The following is a 13,743-nucleotide window of genomic DNA, read 5'->3' as shown; positions in this document are numbered from 1 at the left end:
GTAACTCAGTTCTCCAGCTACAGCCTAAGCACAGTATGAAATCTCCTGCAGACACTTTGGGAAAACTGCCACAAAACATACATCCGACTTAACAAAAATAGTTCTCTATGGCTAAATAAAACTGGGTCAATATTAACTCGTTCACTGCCATTGACGACAAAAGTCATCATTTTAAATCCAACCGTTCATCATTGGCATTTTTTTTTAGTGTGTGGGCGTCGGACGAGCCCCCACACCGTGAGAACAAACGTCCCAGCTTTAAAGCCAGTCTTCATCTGCGTACGTCACACGTCATGTGATCAGGAAGCAGAACATCCATGTGTTACGAGATCGTTTTGGGCCACTGCTGTAAAAAAAGTGAGGCGCGAACCGGAAAAGCTTCTGCCGATCACAATTCAAAACAAATTATGAAAGAACGGATAACGCTCGAAACGCGCGGATTCTTCCTGTAAGAGGTGAGTCTCCTCTTTGTTTTGTTAGTTTAGGCGTTGACATCATCATAGAGCACAATGTCCTGTGACTCTTAAAAAAAAACAGTAAAAAGGCTGAAAAATGCTGGCAGCAAAGCGGTTTACTGATCAAGAAAAGGCTAGCAGTTAACTCATTCGCTGCCAGCCGTTTCCTGATCCGTAAAGCCCTTTGCTGCCAGCGTTTCTCACCGTTTTACTGTCTTTTTAAGTCACAGAATGTTGCGCGCTAGGATGATGTTGACGCCAAAACTAACAAAACAAAGAGGAGACTCACCTCTTACATCAGGAAGAATCCACGCATTTCGAGCGTTATGCGTTCTTTCATAATCCGTTGTTGAATTGTGATCGGTAGAAGCTTTTCCGGTTAGCGCCTCACTTTTTTTTACAGCAGCGGCCCAAAACGATCCCCTGACACATGGATGTTCTGCTTCCTGATCACATGACGTGTGACGTACGCAGATGAAGATCGGCGTTAGAGCTGAGATGTCTGTTCTCACGGTGCGGGGGCTCGTCCGACGCCCACACAGTAAGAAAATGCAAATAAAGACTTTAGTCGTTGTTGGCAGTGAATGAGTTAATGAGTTAAAAATCGATATTTTTTCCATCACGTTTCCATTAATTTATCTGTTTCAGAGGGTGAGGGGTGAAGTGTATTTGGGCAGCAGTAGCTCAACAGGTTGAGCAGATTGTCCAGTAATCGGATCAGTACTCACAAACTAAGTTATACACCATTTGAAGTGACTAGAAGGAACAAGTACATTTAAACTGTTAGTGACCTAGCAACCATTCTTTTGCTCACTAATGCATCGTCTATGTTATAATTTCGCTGTATTAAAGACACTCTTATTTGGGTTTCATAGGTGACATACAGCATAACCTTATGTATGTCGTTTTTCCTGTTTTACGCTGCATTTATCTGTGCTACTGACCATGCATGCACTTATGGGTGCAGAGCCACCGGCCTCATACATACTTTATTTCATAATCAACATTATACCATAACTGTATGCCCTTTCTTTTCTAATTTACCACAGCATGTTTCTCCACAAGTACCCCTTTATACACGTGAACGCTTCTACATTAAGGTGAACATAATGGCTCAACTGTTGACCATAAATTGTGCACATGCCAAGTAAAGACTATCAGCACTGCAGGCATACTGAGGCAGATGGAGCTTGGGTTTCAGGATAATCTATTTCCTATGGTACGTAATGCCACAGTTGAACTTATCATTTTTAAAATGTCTTTTCCTGAGACTGCCTGTAATCATTTTTATTCTTAAAATATTAGTATACTTTTAAATCTTAGCTAATCAAAGCTGTGGGATGAGCAGCAGAAAAGACTAAATTACGACTGAACAAAAAAAAAAAAAGAAAAAAAATGAACCCGCCATCTTACAATAGTTAATGTTTTGGTTTAAAATAAAATCTAATTAATATCTAAAATCATACACAACAAAATACATCTTACACTCATTTCCACTAAAATAACCAGTTTATTTCACCAAACATGGAAATGCATGCAAAATCCAACATGTAAGCACTATGAATGTAAATGAATTGGTTGTATGTTTCAGTTTCTTTATGCACTTATAGAAAAATAAATATTTCCACATTTCCTTGTTAAGACTGGTGACAGCACATGGAATAAAAGATCTATTACAACAGTTTTTGTGCTAATGGAACTCTTGAGTCTTTTGCCAGATGGCACTGCAGCAACTGAAAGAACGAATGAAGAGGATTGAAGGAGTCACTATAGATGTATATGAGATGTCTAGCTAGACGCAGATCTATTACATCCATTTTAGAGAGAAACCAGGTTGGAGCAGATTGCTGGTGCTTTGGACAACTTGGTTTAATTTGTTTTGACATGTAATTGTAAGGTTACCGTCCCACCATGTAATTTTAAAGGTTAAAACATGGAGTAAGTCACCTGTAAACCTTGTCAGTGTGTGTTTGGAGGCATTGCCGCATGGTAGTCTCATCTCAATATAAAGCAGTTGTCTGGTTTTGTTAGGTTCAAGCTACGTCTGGAAACCAACCATTCTCTCCAGTGCAGTTCAGGTTCTGTGCAGCCATCCCTCACTTTCCTCCCCAGAAACATCTTTATAGTTTTACTAATATTAAGATCAAGAGAGCTGCTGTCAAATCAAGTGACAAGAGGGTCAACATGCTGAAAGAAGGATGGATTGTCCCGTAAGCAAGCAGCTAGGGCCATGTCATCAGCTAATCTAATTAGGACAAGAGTTTGTATATCATCATAACCCAACAGGATGTTTAGCAGGTGGATAGCAGTAGGAGTGCTTGGCACCCTAACTAGTCAAATAGCCTTTTTAAAGTTTTAATTCATAAACATATATTTCAGTCCAAAAGTAAACAAAAACTTGTGGCAGTGAAAAAAAATCAAAACCGAGTACAATCATTCACTTTCTTTCAGGTGAGTATAGATCGTGTGTACTGCAAAAGGTTGAATTTTAACATCAGCTTTACCTACCATGTTCTCAACACGAAGTTCATAAGGCATCGGGTTGTAGACCATCAGCTGCACTTCACAAACATCTCCTTGAACCCACTGGAAGTCTATAAACAAATATTCAAAATAATCATTGAATTTCAGCGGTACAGATGTTTTATTAAACATTGATCATTCTTATTTGACAAAATATTGGCTTAAATGTCCAAATGGTTTCCACTGAATGACATTGCAAGAAACAGACTGCAAATATAGACTGGCCTGTTTCTCAACCTCAGTGTTCATGGACGTGAAAACAATAAAAACATTGCAGGTAGACGACTTTAACTAAGAACTTGCATAATCGGTAAAGTATTGGGGTGGCTTTGTGAAGCAGTTGGGTACCACAGTTTCCACTCATAGACCAAAAACATGCATGCTGGGTTAACTGGCGACACTATCATTCCTAGAGGGTAGAGTGTGTGTGACTGGTTGTCTCTGTGGCTCCATGTGATGGACTAGTGACTTATGCAGAGTGAGCCCCGTCTCTTGCCCAATGGCATATGGGACTGCTTACAAATACCCTACTGAGGAACTAAAGAAGATAAATGAATAAAAATGTATTGATCAACTATGTGTAAAGATAGACTTGGGCCTTGCGTTCCCAAGATTCAAATTCCATTCAGAGACACTTTATTAATCCCAGAGGGAAATTAGAGTTTCAGTACACACGATTCAGAGATCAGACAAACATGGGCAAGACACATGACAAGAACTGGTGACTGTGGTCATTCGCAACCCTGAGATGGGGAACTCTTGGAATTGCCATGCTCTAGATACAAATCTAAGGGTGATAGTGCATCATCTGTGGTGGCCACAAGCTTATGGAACGCATTGCCTTTGTTTGTGAGGCAGGCACCATCCCTACAGTCTTTTGAGTCTCGTTTAAAGACGTGCTTTTATCAATGGGCCTGTTCCCATTGAGTCACAAGTCTGTGATTTTATTCTTTTATTGCTAAATTTTTTAAGTTCACTTTTATTCTTACTTATTTTTACCTTTTTTATTGTCTGAGTGTTTTTTACATATTCTTTTACTTTCATTGTTTTATTGTGAAAGTTTATAAACTAAACAGACCAAGTTGGACGGTCTTTTCCTGTGTGGATGTCCTTTGCTGGAAACAAATGAAACAGAAATAATAAAACAAAGATACTGTTGTATTTTTGCACCAGTGGTGGGCTTTCAGATGGCATGCACACACACTTTAGGACGTGTACTGTAGATTCTTACAGGAGATGTTCAACAACCCAACTAGACACATAAGTGTGGGCATTGTGGCTTGTAGTTACTGCACCAGTTCTTTGTCTTTTTCCTGACTCTGCATATTACTTTGTCCCATTATATTGAATATGACAAGTGAAAGTGTTTAAATTTAATCTTATATTAAAGTTACACAACAACAAGCTAGTAAATGAGCAACCACAATAATCAGTGGCCAAATTTAAGACAAAATGTTCCAGAGGAAATTGTTAAATCACTAAAAGAATAAAATGTCATTTTATTTTGTTAAAGTATATCAATACCACTAGTTTAACATCTCACTATTTGCCAAATATGACTGAAAATAAAGTCTGACAATATAAGCAATAGTGTTGATTTGTTTGTTTGTTTTGTTGTCTTTTGGTTCATCCTGCTTTGCACTGCAACACATTGTAAATATTAAAAACAGTAAATGAAGTATGTGTTTGCAGCAGCTGTCTTTTACTTACATTTTATTAGTTACACATATTTTATATATTATTGGTTTAACTACAGGTGTGAGTGGGGGAGATTATATGTAAGATCTTCTTTCATCTGTTCCTTGTCATTCAAGGATTTGTAAGTTATGTTGTATTTCTTCATATTTTTTTACTTAAAAAAGAATTATATAAATACAAAGTAAAAAAATGTGGATGCAATAGAAGAGTTTAAATTACTGTCTGCCTTCCTGTGAATATAAAAAGATATAAGAAATAATAAAAGCAAAGCAGCAATTATCCTGAGTAAGAAGATCTTACAATGCAGGTACTACTCTACACTGTGGTGCTCACCAGTCCTGAAAAAACACTGAAATGTTTTGCTATACTGAGATGTTTATGTTTATGTTTATGTATTTAGCAGACGCTTTTGTCCAAAGCAACTTACAAGTGATAATCGGCATGTTGCCCTTGAGGCCAACAACAACAATAACAACAACTTGACATCAATCTTGGAGAGGAGGGAACAAAGGAGTGGACGGTAGAGAGGGGGACGGGTGCAGGGAAGGTGCTAGTTTAGAAGATGCTCTCTGAAGAGCAGGGTTGGGAGATAGTTAAGATAAGATATATATATATATATATATATATATATATATATATATATATATATATATATATATATATATATATATATATATAAGATATTTAAGTCCCAATGTGGACCCATCTCCATTTTAAATGTTCCACGTCTGAGTACCTTTGAACAGTCTATTGCAGTGATCAGACTTGGAAAGAGGGTCTGTGAATCCCACACCAGACCCTGGAAGGAGAAAGGATTTATGGAAGGCAATGCAGTCGCCGCCCCAGGGAAATTAAGCAGCCCAAAGAAAGATATCTCTAATATGACAGTCTGGAAAGTTCCACACCACCCCAGGTCTGCCTCGCAGGCATGCTCTAATAGCCAACCAATTAAGTGTGAAACATAGCATGACCCAAAAAAAGAAAACCAAACAAAGTTTTTCCTACTGTATTATTCAAGTTACTGTTAATTGTAAGCAGTGATCTCCAAAGGCTCTTTGGAACTTTATTGTGAAAAGAATTAAGGAAATCCTTAGACATTGCAGGGCTGTATGGTTACTTAAATATTGCTGCAGTTTGTAGTTTACCTTGAAAGGCAAACTACAAACTTGTGAAGCCGTCTCTAACAAGCTGTTAAAATCATGTTAATGGCAAAAGAAAAACAATGTTTGCTGGTTAGGGTTTGTCTCTAAATAAAAAAATACCTGAAAGCAGATCAAAAATATGCTTTTGAGCTTGCTTTAAATTTTAGTTACTAATAATAGTAGGATGAAAAGACGTCTCTGATCGGTGTGTAATTTCTTCAAATTTACATTTATCAGCTAAATCAATATATAACATTTAAAATACTGAACCCTTTGTGTTTTGAAGTAAAATTAAACAGAGAATTCTGAATTTCAAACCGTGTCAAACAGCTGGATCAGGTGACTCACAGCTAAAGGATAACCAACTTTAGAAAGAAAATGTCCAGGGAATACCCTGCCTCTAACCCAAAGGCCCTACTGGTTTAATGCCCAACAGGCACGGGGACCCTTAATCTGTAAGATAAAGTATGTTCAATGAAAACAACTCAAGTCAAAGTCATCCATGACTTCCAAGTTATTTTTGTGATGTTTAAATCTATCATCTAAGCAGTGACTGATGCCTAACTCAGGTCAAAGCCTGCCCTTTCCTCTGGTAAACCTCCATGAACTTCAAATATTGAAACAGAGTAACCTCTGATAACTTTATTAAATCCTGGTACTTAAATACAGAAGTGATGTCATGGCATTTGCTTCTGGAAACCCAAAACTACTACTATCCGGAGACATTTTCATTAAATAGACATTTGTGTCTACCTTTACTGCAGATCCCTAGCCTGACTAGCCATCCTATACATGGGAATATATAATCTGGCTATGGCCCATAGACAGAGCTCAGTCAGGGGCCAAATCTATGGTTATCTTTCAAACCGTCTCCACATTCGATTGGACAACAAACAACGTGGCGTACTCATCGCTACGCATGTCAGTAAACGGGCAGTCCGCCATACACTGTCAAAGAAGATGCAAATACATAATTTTTCTAAATAAAGGACTTAAGTACCTTTATCAGCTCTTGACTCAAAGAAAAGCCCAAATCTAAATAGTCCAAAGTTGATGCCAAAGCTGTTTCAAATGAGACATTCCCATCTATGTTGTGTCACTAAGTCACAGTAACATCCCACCCATCAAACCAATAGAGAACTGCGATTGGCCCACCAAATGAGTAGAGAGCTGTGAACAAAACACACTGCTCAGTCCTGCTGAGTCTACTGGAGCATGGTGAACATATCTATCTCTCATATAAGCTCTTTCATATATTATTATAAGCTCTTTTATATGAACAAATATGTATCTCTCACTTATGCTCCTTATATATTATCATAAATACATTATTATATGCCTTTTCATGGAATCTTGTTATAATATCGAAAACCTCTCTGTGCCTTTTCTGCTCAAGCTGAACAGCTGCATGTTTTCCCCTGCACAGAAAAGGGAGTGAAAGTGCTCCTTCCTTCAGTTCCTCAATACAAGAACAACTGTCTTTGTTAGCAAAGGATGTTGCAGGATGTGGCCTGGTCATCTCAAGGTTGCATGTTCTTGGGATGAATTGGTCTTTCATTAACAAGGCTATTAGCTGACGTGCGTCTGCATGTGCAGATGGCAGAATTACGTGTGTGTGCATTCCATAATTGGTCAATAAAAAAAGCTGCTGAGCAGAGAGAGCTTAGAACACCTGGGTGCAGCAAACATGAGCTAACCGCGGGGTTTAGCTGGAGCTGCAGTGTTCTCCCTCTGCAGCGGTGAAGAAGAGACTGGTCTTCTGATCATTTTGACTCCACCTTCTTCCAACGAAAGGTGTTTCTCTCTCCATCTGCTCCGAACCTGTATGGTCTAGAAAATAAAGACCAACAATGGCTAGGCTGGCCTGCAGAGCAAAATCCTTTTGCCTTCTGTTACGGAATATCTAAATTCCTAGCCTAATAGTTCCCATCGAGCCACAGAAGATAAGGGTTTCTAGAGCCCAACTGTGGACCATCCAGCATGGTTTTGTTGTTTTTGTCCCAGCACAGCTGATTCAATGACTGAGTTACCCATTTGGCCTGTCCTGAAGTTCTGCAGATTTCTGGTAAATATGCATTGATTCAAATCAGGTGTGACAGAGCTCAGAAGATGAAGGACACTGACATTCAAAATTGGACAACACCATTCTAAGGTTTGAGGACAAGTCTTTGGACAAGGTCATCACAGATATTAACAACTCTAAGTACCCATTAAACTACAAGTAGGCATTTTTAAGCTTGCAGTTACTGTTTTACTTCAAATCCAATTTAGTAGAGTACAGAGCCAAAACAATATTTGTCACTGTCTAAAGACTCACAGGATAAATTAAGTCCTCATCCTGTGTGTCCATTTAGCACTAACAGATCACACACATCAGAGTGAATGAATAGCTGCAGACAAGTCCTAAAAGTAAGTTTCAAAACAATTGCACAGAGAGCAATCTCCAAGTCTACAGGTGAACATCAATCTGACTCTCTGCGGGACTTAAAGATGATGAAGTGCACAAAGCTAATCACTTCTGTATGCCGCCATTCAATTTTAGCAAAAAATGTGCACATACACAATTCCTGCAAACAAATACATCCAAAACTTTGCATCAAATGGTACATTTACATATCTAACCAAATCCTAAGTTATAAATCACTTTGTAAAAAATACGTCAAACACATTTGTACGTAAAATGTGGGGATCCTCTACCAAAGGATAGTCGACATGTTTTAAACAGGATATAGCAAGTTTATGACGAAAGTACTAAACCTAATCTTCAATCTGGTTGCGGTTAGAATGGGTTTTACGTGAATTTGCAACACTAGTCTACAGGGGGTTAATGAGTACATTTGAATAGGCAGGTGTTTGTGGTGCAAAGGTTTCATAGCTCACTGTATCTTGGAGTAGAATGTGTGGGTTGATGTAAGTACAAACACAACTGTGAAAGGCAGCATCTTAGGGTGATACTAGCAGAATTTTTTTTGTTTAGTTTATTTCAAACAAAGAAAACATACATAATTTTTTTAAGAATAACAAAAACAGAAAAAATACATATCATCATCCCTTTTTTTCTTCTCTGTCTGAAAAGGAGTAGGCTGAAGTGGAGACTTATATGTCCCTACCCCTTTATACAAGTAATTTTACTTGTTTACTAAATCTAACACAAAACCTCCATTAAAACAAAACAAAACGGTACAAGTCACCAAACACCACCAAACCATATGGGGGAAAAAAACACATCTTTATACAATTGATACAATTTACTTTTCCTTAGAATAAAGGACACCCACATAAATCATCTATTTTCCACTATATACTTGTTCAGAATATGTTTTTTATAATTCATTTTAAACACATTTATATTTGTACTTACTTTGATTTCTTCTTCTAAATTGTTCCATAATTTAACCCCTATTATTGTGATACACATCTGTTTTAATGTTGTTCTAAATTTATGTATCTTTAAGTTTAGTGTCCCGCTCAGGTTATGTCCTCCTTCTCTCTCTGTGAACAGTTTCTGTATTTTATCAGGCATTAATTTATTTCTTACTTTATACATTATTTGTGCTGTTTTGTATTTAACCAAGTCCTGGGACTTCATTGTCCGCGTTTTAATAAAAAGTTCATTTGTGTGATCCAAATATCCTGCATTTGTTATTAATCTGATAGCCCTTTTCTGCATTGTTGTTAATGTCTGTAAATGACTTTTGTACGTGTTTCCCCAGACCTCTACACAATAGCTCAAACATGGCAGTAGCATCGTATTGTATAACATATAAAGTGCTTTCTGATTAAATATATACTTAGCTTTGCCCAATATAGCAATGCCCCGTGCAAGCTTCCCCCTAACATATTTGATGTGTGGCTTCCAACAGATCCTGCTGTCTATGACAACCCCAAGAAATTTTATTTCATATACTCTCTCAATTTTTACATTATTAATTACTATATCTAATTCATTGTATCTACTTTCATTACCAAACAACATACATTTTGTTTTCTCTAAATTTAGTGACAGTTTATTTACATCAAACCATTTTTTTATTTTTTTATTTCCTGTGTGACCACATCCAGGACCTGTTGCAATTCCACACCCGAGCAAAAAACATTTGTGTCATCTGCAAACAATACAAACTTCAATACTTGTGAAACCCTATAAATGTCATTTATGTACATTATGAATAGTTTAGGTCCTAAGACTGATCCTTGAGGTACCCCATGTTGGGGTTATTAGGAGCGAACAATTAGTAAGCTTCAACTTACTTTTGGATTCTTCAATAAATTCTGTAAATATGGGAATATTTACTGATTTATTAATTAATTAAGATATTCTTAGATATACGGGGCACCATTCCCCTTTTACCGGGGAAAAATTGAATCCAAAACTCTTATCAGTCTTTCTTGAAGTTCGTAGAATCCTTGGAGCAGAGACTTCTCTTCGACACAACAAAGCTACTGGACACAAAAATCTGAATTTTATAACTTTTAATTAACAATTTGTCAAATGAATAAACAGTGGAATAGATGAATAATAACCGTGTGATATGATTGAAGATGGATGTGTTTGCATGTGATGGAGGATGTATGAATGGGGTCCTTTGTTCTCACAAAGGAGTAGTGTGTGTGTGTGTGTGTGTGTGTGTGTGTGTATGGATTCAAAATGGGGTCTTGAATACAAGATGGCTGACCCCTTTGTCTGGCTAAAGTGTGGGTGGCAACTTGCACTTTAACTTCCAAAGCACTTAGAATCAGTAGTAACTTAACCTTAAATCACTCAAAACATTTCAAAAGATCATGAAACAACACAAAAGATTAATCACGAATAATATCTTTTAGTTTAACCACGTGGCCAAGCAGAAAACATTTAAAGATACCAAACAATGATCAATAAGCAGTTTATTCTTTCAAAATGACCCGACTGACGTGTTTGGGACGAAAGAGGAAAGCACGAAGCTACTTTTTAAGCAATAGACGCGGTTTATTGCTTATTCGAGACTATAGAGGAAACGGGAGAAGGAAAGAATGAGAGAAAGAGATGAGTTTCTGATCACCAGAACAGTGAAGCGTCCCTCACTGTTTTGATTTGACGGTTCTCCGTGTTTCTCCGCAGTTTGGCGTCGTCCGTCGGTTTGATGCTTTCTCCGTTGTTTACCTCCACGAGTGTTTCTCCACGGGCTGGACACAAAGAGAACAAGTTTCTTTTGTGCTGAGTTTGACAACTTACAGCGTCTCTGAGAGCTGGATGGAGTTGTTGCTTTCCTCCGCCGTTCTGTGTCCTCAACTTGGGCACTTAGAGCTTCCGCGTGCTCAAGGGAATCGGAGCGTTCGATAAGCGTGTCCTTACCGCCAGGTATCCTGGGCAAAAGAACGAGGATTCTTTGTCTCTGCTGAAGATTTATGGTCTTAGTTCGCGGGAAAAGCTCCACGGCTTCCCGCACATGCGCAGAACGTGTTTCTGGTACTAGGCGGTAACATCACCCAATGCTTCCGTGTGCAAAGCATCATGGGAAATGAAGTTTCTTGGCGCTGATGTGATTATTTGCTTTTCAGAGCAATTTAAGCACAGTCATTTTGGAGAAAATCACTGCATAGTAATTTCCTCATGAGGTCAGACCCTCAACATTCCCCCTTTTGGTTTCGGGGATCGCGCCCAAAGCTCGATCGTCGGAAGCACAGATGGGTTTGTTCCTCATGAACGTAGGTCGACTTGATTGTCGGAAGCACAGGTGGGTTTGTCCCTTAGGACGTTGGTCTCCTTGGACGCCTTTGTCTTTTGGTCTTTGTCTTGGATCCTGGCGCCTTTGGTCTTTGTCTTTGTCAGGCACAAAGAGGATAGGAAACGGGATAGTCCCCAACGCGCATAACGAGAAGAAGCCACTCACGCAGGTGGTACGCAATGATGATGTCGTCCATGCGAGAGGTAGTAGTGTAGAAGGAGGAAGGTCGGTGGGCGGTTAACTCCACGAGTGGACACAAAGGCATCTCACCGCCGGCCATTCAGTTCAGTTTATGGAGCACGCGGTGATGTACGAGGTCCATAGTTCGCAAACGCGCATTGACCTATGTGGTCCCAAGACCCACATTGTATCTCTCTTAGTCCTGATTTATTTGCACATATTGTTGTCTATTTGATAAATAACTTTTTATCCAGTCCAATACTATACTCCTGAAACCATATTTTTCCATTTTTCTCATCAATACATCATGGTTTACTGTATCGAAAGATTTCTTCAGATCTAAAAATAACCCTATTGCATGCTTCTTTTTGTCAATGCATTCTGTTATTTCCTCATAAAGATCAATCAGTGCCTGGACTGTCGACCTGTTATTCCTGAAGCCATACTGGCATTCCGTCAGCAACTCACATTGATCAACAAAATTATCGAATCTTTTAACAAACAGTTTTTCTAATATTTTGGAAAATTGTGATAGTATTGACACAGGTCTATAATTTGTAAATTGATGCTTGTCTCCTGTCTTGTAAATAGGAATTACCCTGGCTACTTTCATGTTATTTGGAAAAAAACCCTTTTGAAAAGAAAGATTACAAATGTGTGTTAATGGTTTTACAATGCCCTCAATCACACATTTCAGTGTTTTCATGTCAATATCGTTCCAGTCTGTACTGGTTTTATTCTTCATATTTCTAACTGTCTCATAAATCTGCTTCTCATCAACTGCTCTTAAAAAAACAGAATTTTTATTTCTTTCAACATACTCTGTGGCATCCGTTTGTATCTCATCAACTATTATTTTTTCCTCCAATTTAGATCCTATGCTTACAAAATATTTGTTGAATTCATCCACTGCTTCATTCATGTTTGTAATATTATTTTTTCTCTCTATAAAATGTTGTGGATAGTTATTATTCTCTGTCTCTTTCCTAATTACGCCATTTAATACTTTCCAGATGCCTTTTATGTTGTTTCTATTGTGCTCTAACTTTTTAATAAAATATTCACGTTTACAGCTTCTCACTATATTTATGAGTTTGTTTTTATATCTTTTGTACTTTTGTTCTGCTTCTGTAGTTCTGTTTTTTATAAATTCTCGGTAAAGTGTGTTCTTTTTTTTTTTTGTTGCATGCATTTTGTAGACCTTTGGTCATCCACGGTTTTTCTTTATACTTATTCCTCTGAATATTTTTGATAACTGGACAGTTTCTGTCAAATTGACTTTTAAATATATTAAAAAAGGAATCATATGCTTGGTCTACTTCATTTTTTTCATAAACAATATTCCAATCTTGTTCTAATAAATCATTTTTAAGACTATTTAACCTCTGGTCTGTTTTCATTCTTTTATACATATAGTTAGTTTCTTCTGTGTCACTTTTATAATGACAGTCATAAGAAGCAAAAACTGGTAGATGGTCACTCGTATCGCTTATTAATAACCCACTTTCCACCTTTTCTTCCGTTATATTAGTGAATATATTATCTATTGAAGTAGTGCAGTGTAATGTTATTCTAGTCGGTCTGGTTATCAATGGAAATAAACCTAGACTGTACATTATATCAGTAAATTCCTCTGTACTTTTGTTTTTATTTGGATTTAGCAAGTCTATACTGAAATCTCCACAAATAAACACTCCCTTCTGGTACAGATTTGTAAATATCTCCTCCATTTTATTCTTAAATGTTTCAATCTTAGAGCCTGGTGTTCTATATATACAGCTTACTAATATGTTCTTCTTCTTTTTCATGCTTATTTCTACTGTTACACATTCCATCACTCCCTCAATAGTAGTCGTCATCATTTCTGCTTTTTTGTAATTAAGATTTTTGTCAATATAAAGTGCCACCGCTCCTCCTTTTGTTCCTATTCTGTCTTGGTGGATAAAGTCATATCCATACAGTTCAAAATTTCCTTCCTTTTTATGTGTTATCCATGTCTCTGATATGGCAATGACAGTAAATGGTTTCTTGAATTGTGCT

At 37.5% G+C, this 13,743-nt stretch overlaps 1 protein-coding gene across 6 annotated transcripts in view; it reads right to left on the bottom strand.

Annotated features, from left to right (window-relative positions):
* Window positions 1–13,743, bottom strand: part of trappc9 (trafficking protein particle complex subunit 9) — a 297,274-nt gene that overhangs the window by 247,549 nt on the left and 35,982 nt on the right. For all 6 annotated transcript variants that reach the window (XM_070556143.1, XM_070556145.1, XM_070556147.1 and 3 more), the window contains one exon: window positions 2,964–3,049. In XM_070556143.1, the coding sequence (XP_070412244.1) occupies window positions 2,964–3,049 (86 nt within the window). The remainder of the gene's footprint in view (window positions 1–2,963; window positions 3,050–13,743) is intronic.

This window comes from Nothobranchius furzeri, chromosome 11 (genome assembly GCF_043380555.1).
Source record: "Nothobranchius furzeri strain GRZ-AD chromosome 11, NfurGRZ-RIMD1, whole genome shotgun sequence".
NCBI classification, from domain to species: Eukaryota; Metazoa; Chordata; class Actinopteri; order Cyprinodontiformes; family Nothobranchiidae; genus Nothobranchius; species Nothobranchius furzeri.
Note: the sequence above shows the minus strand (reverse complement) of the source record. Positions and strands in the feature narration are given on the sequence as shown.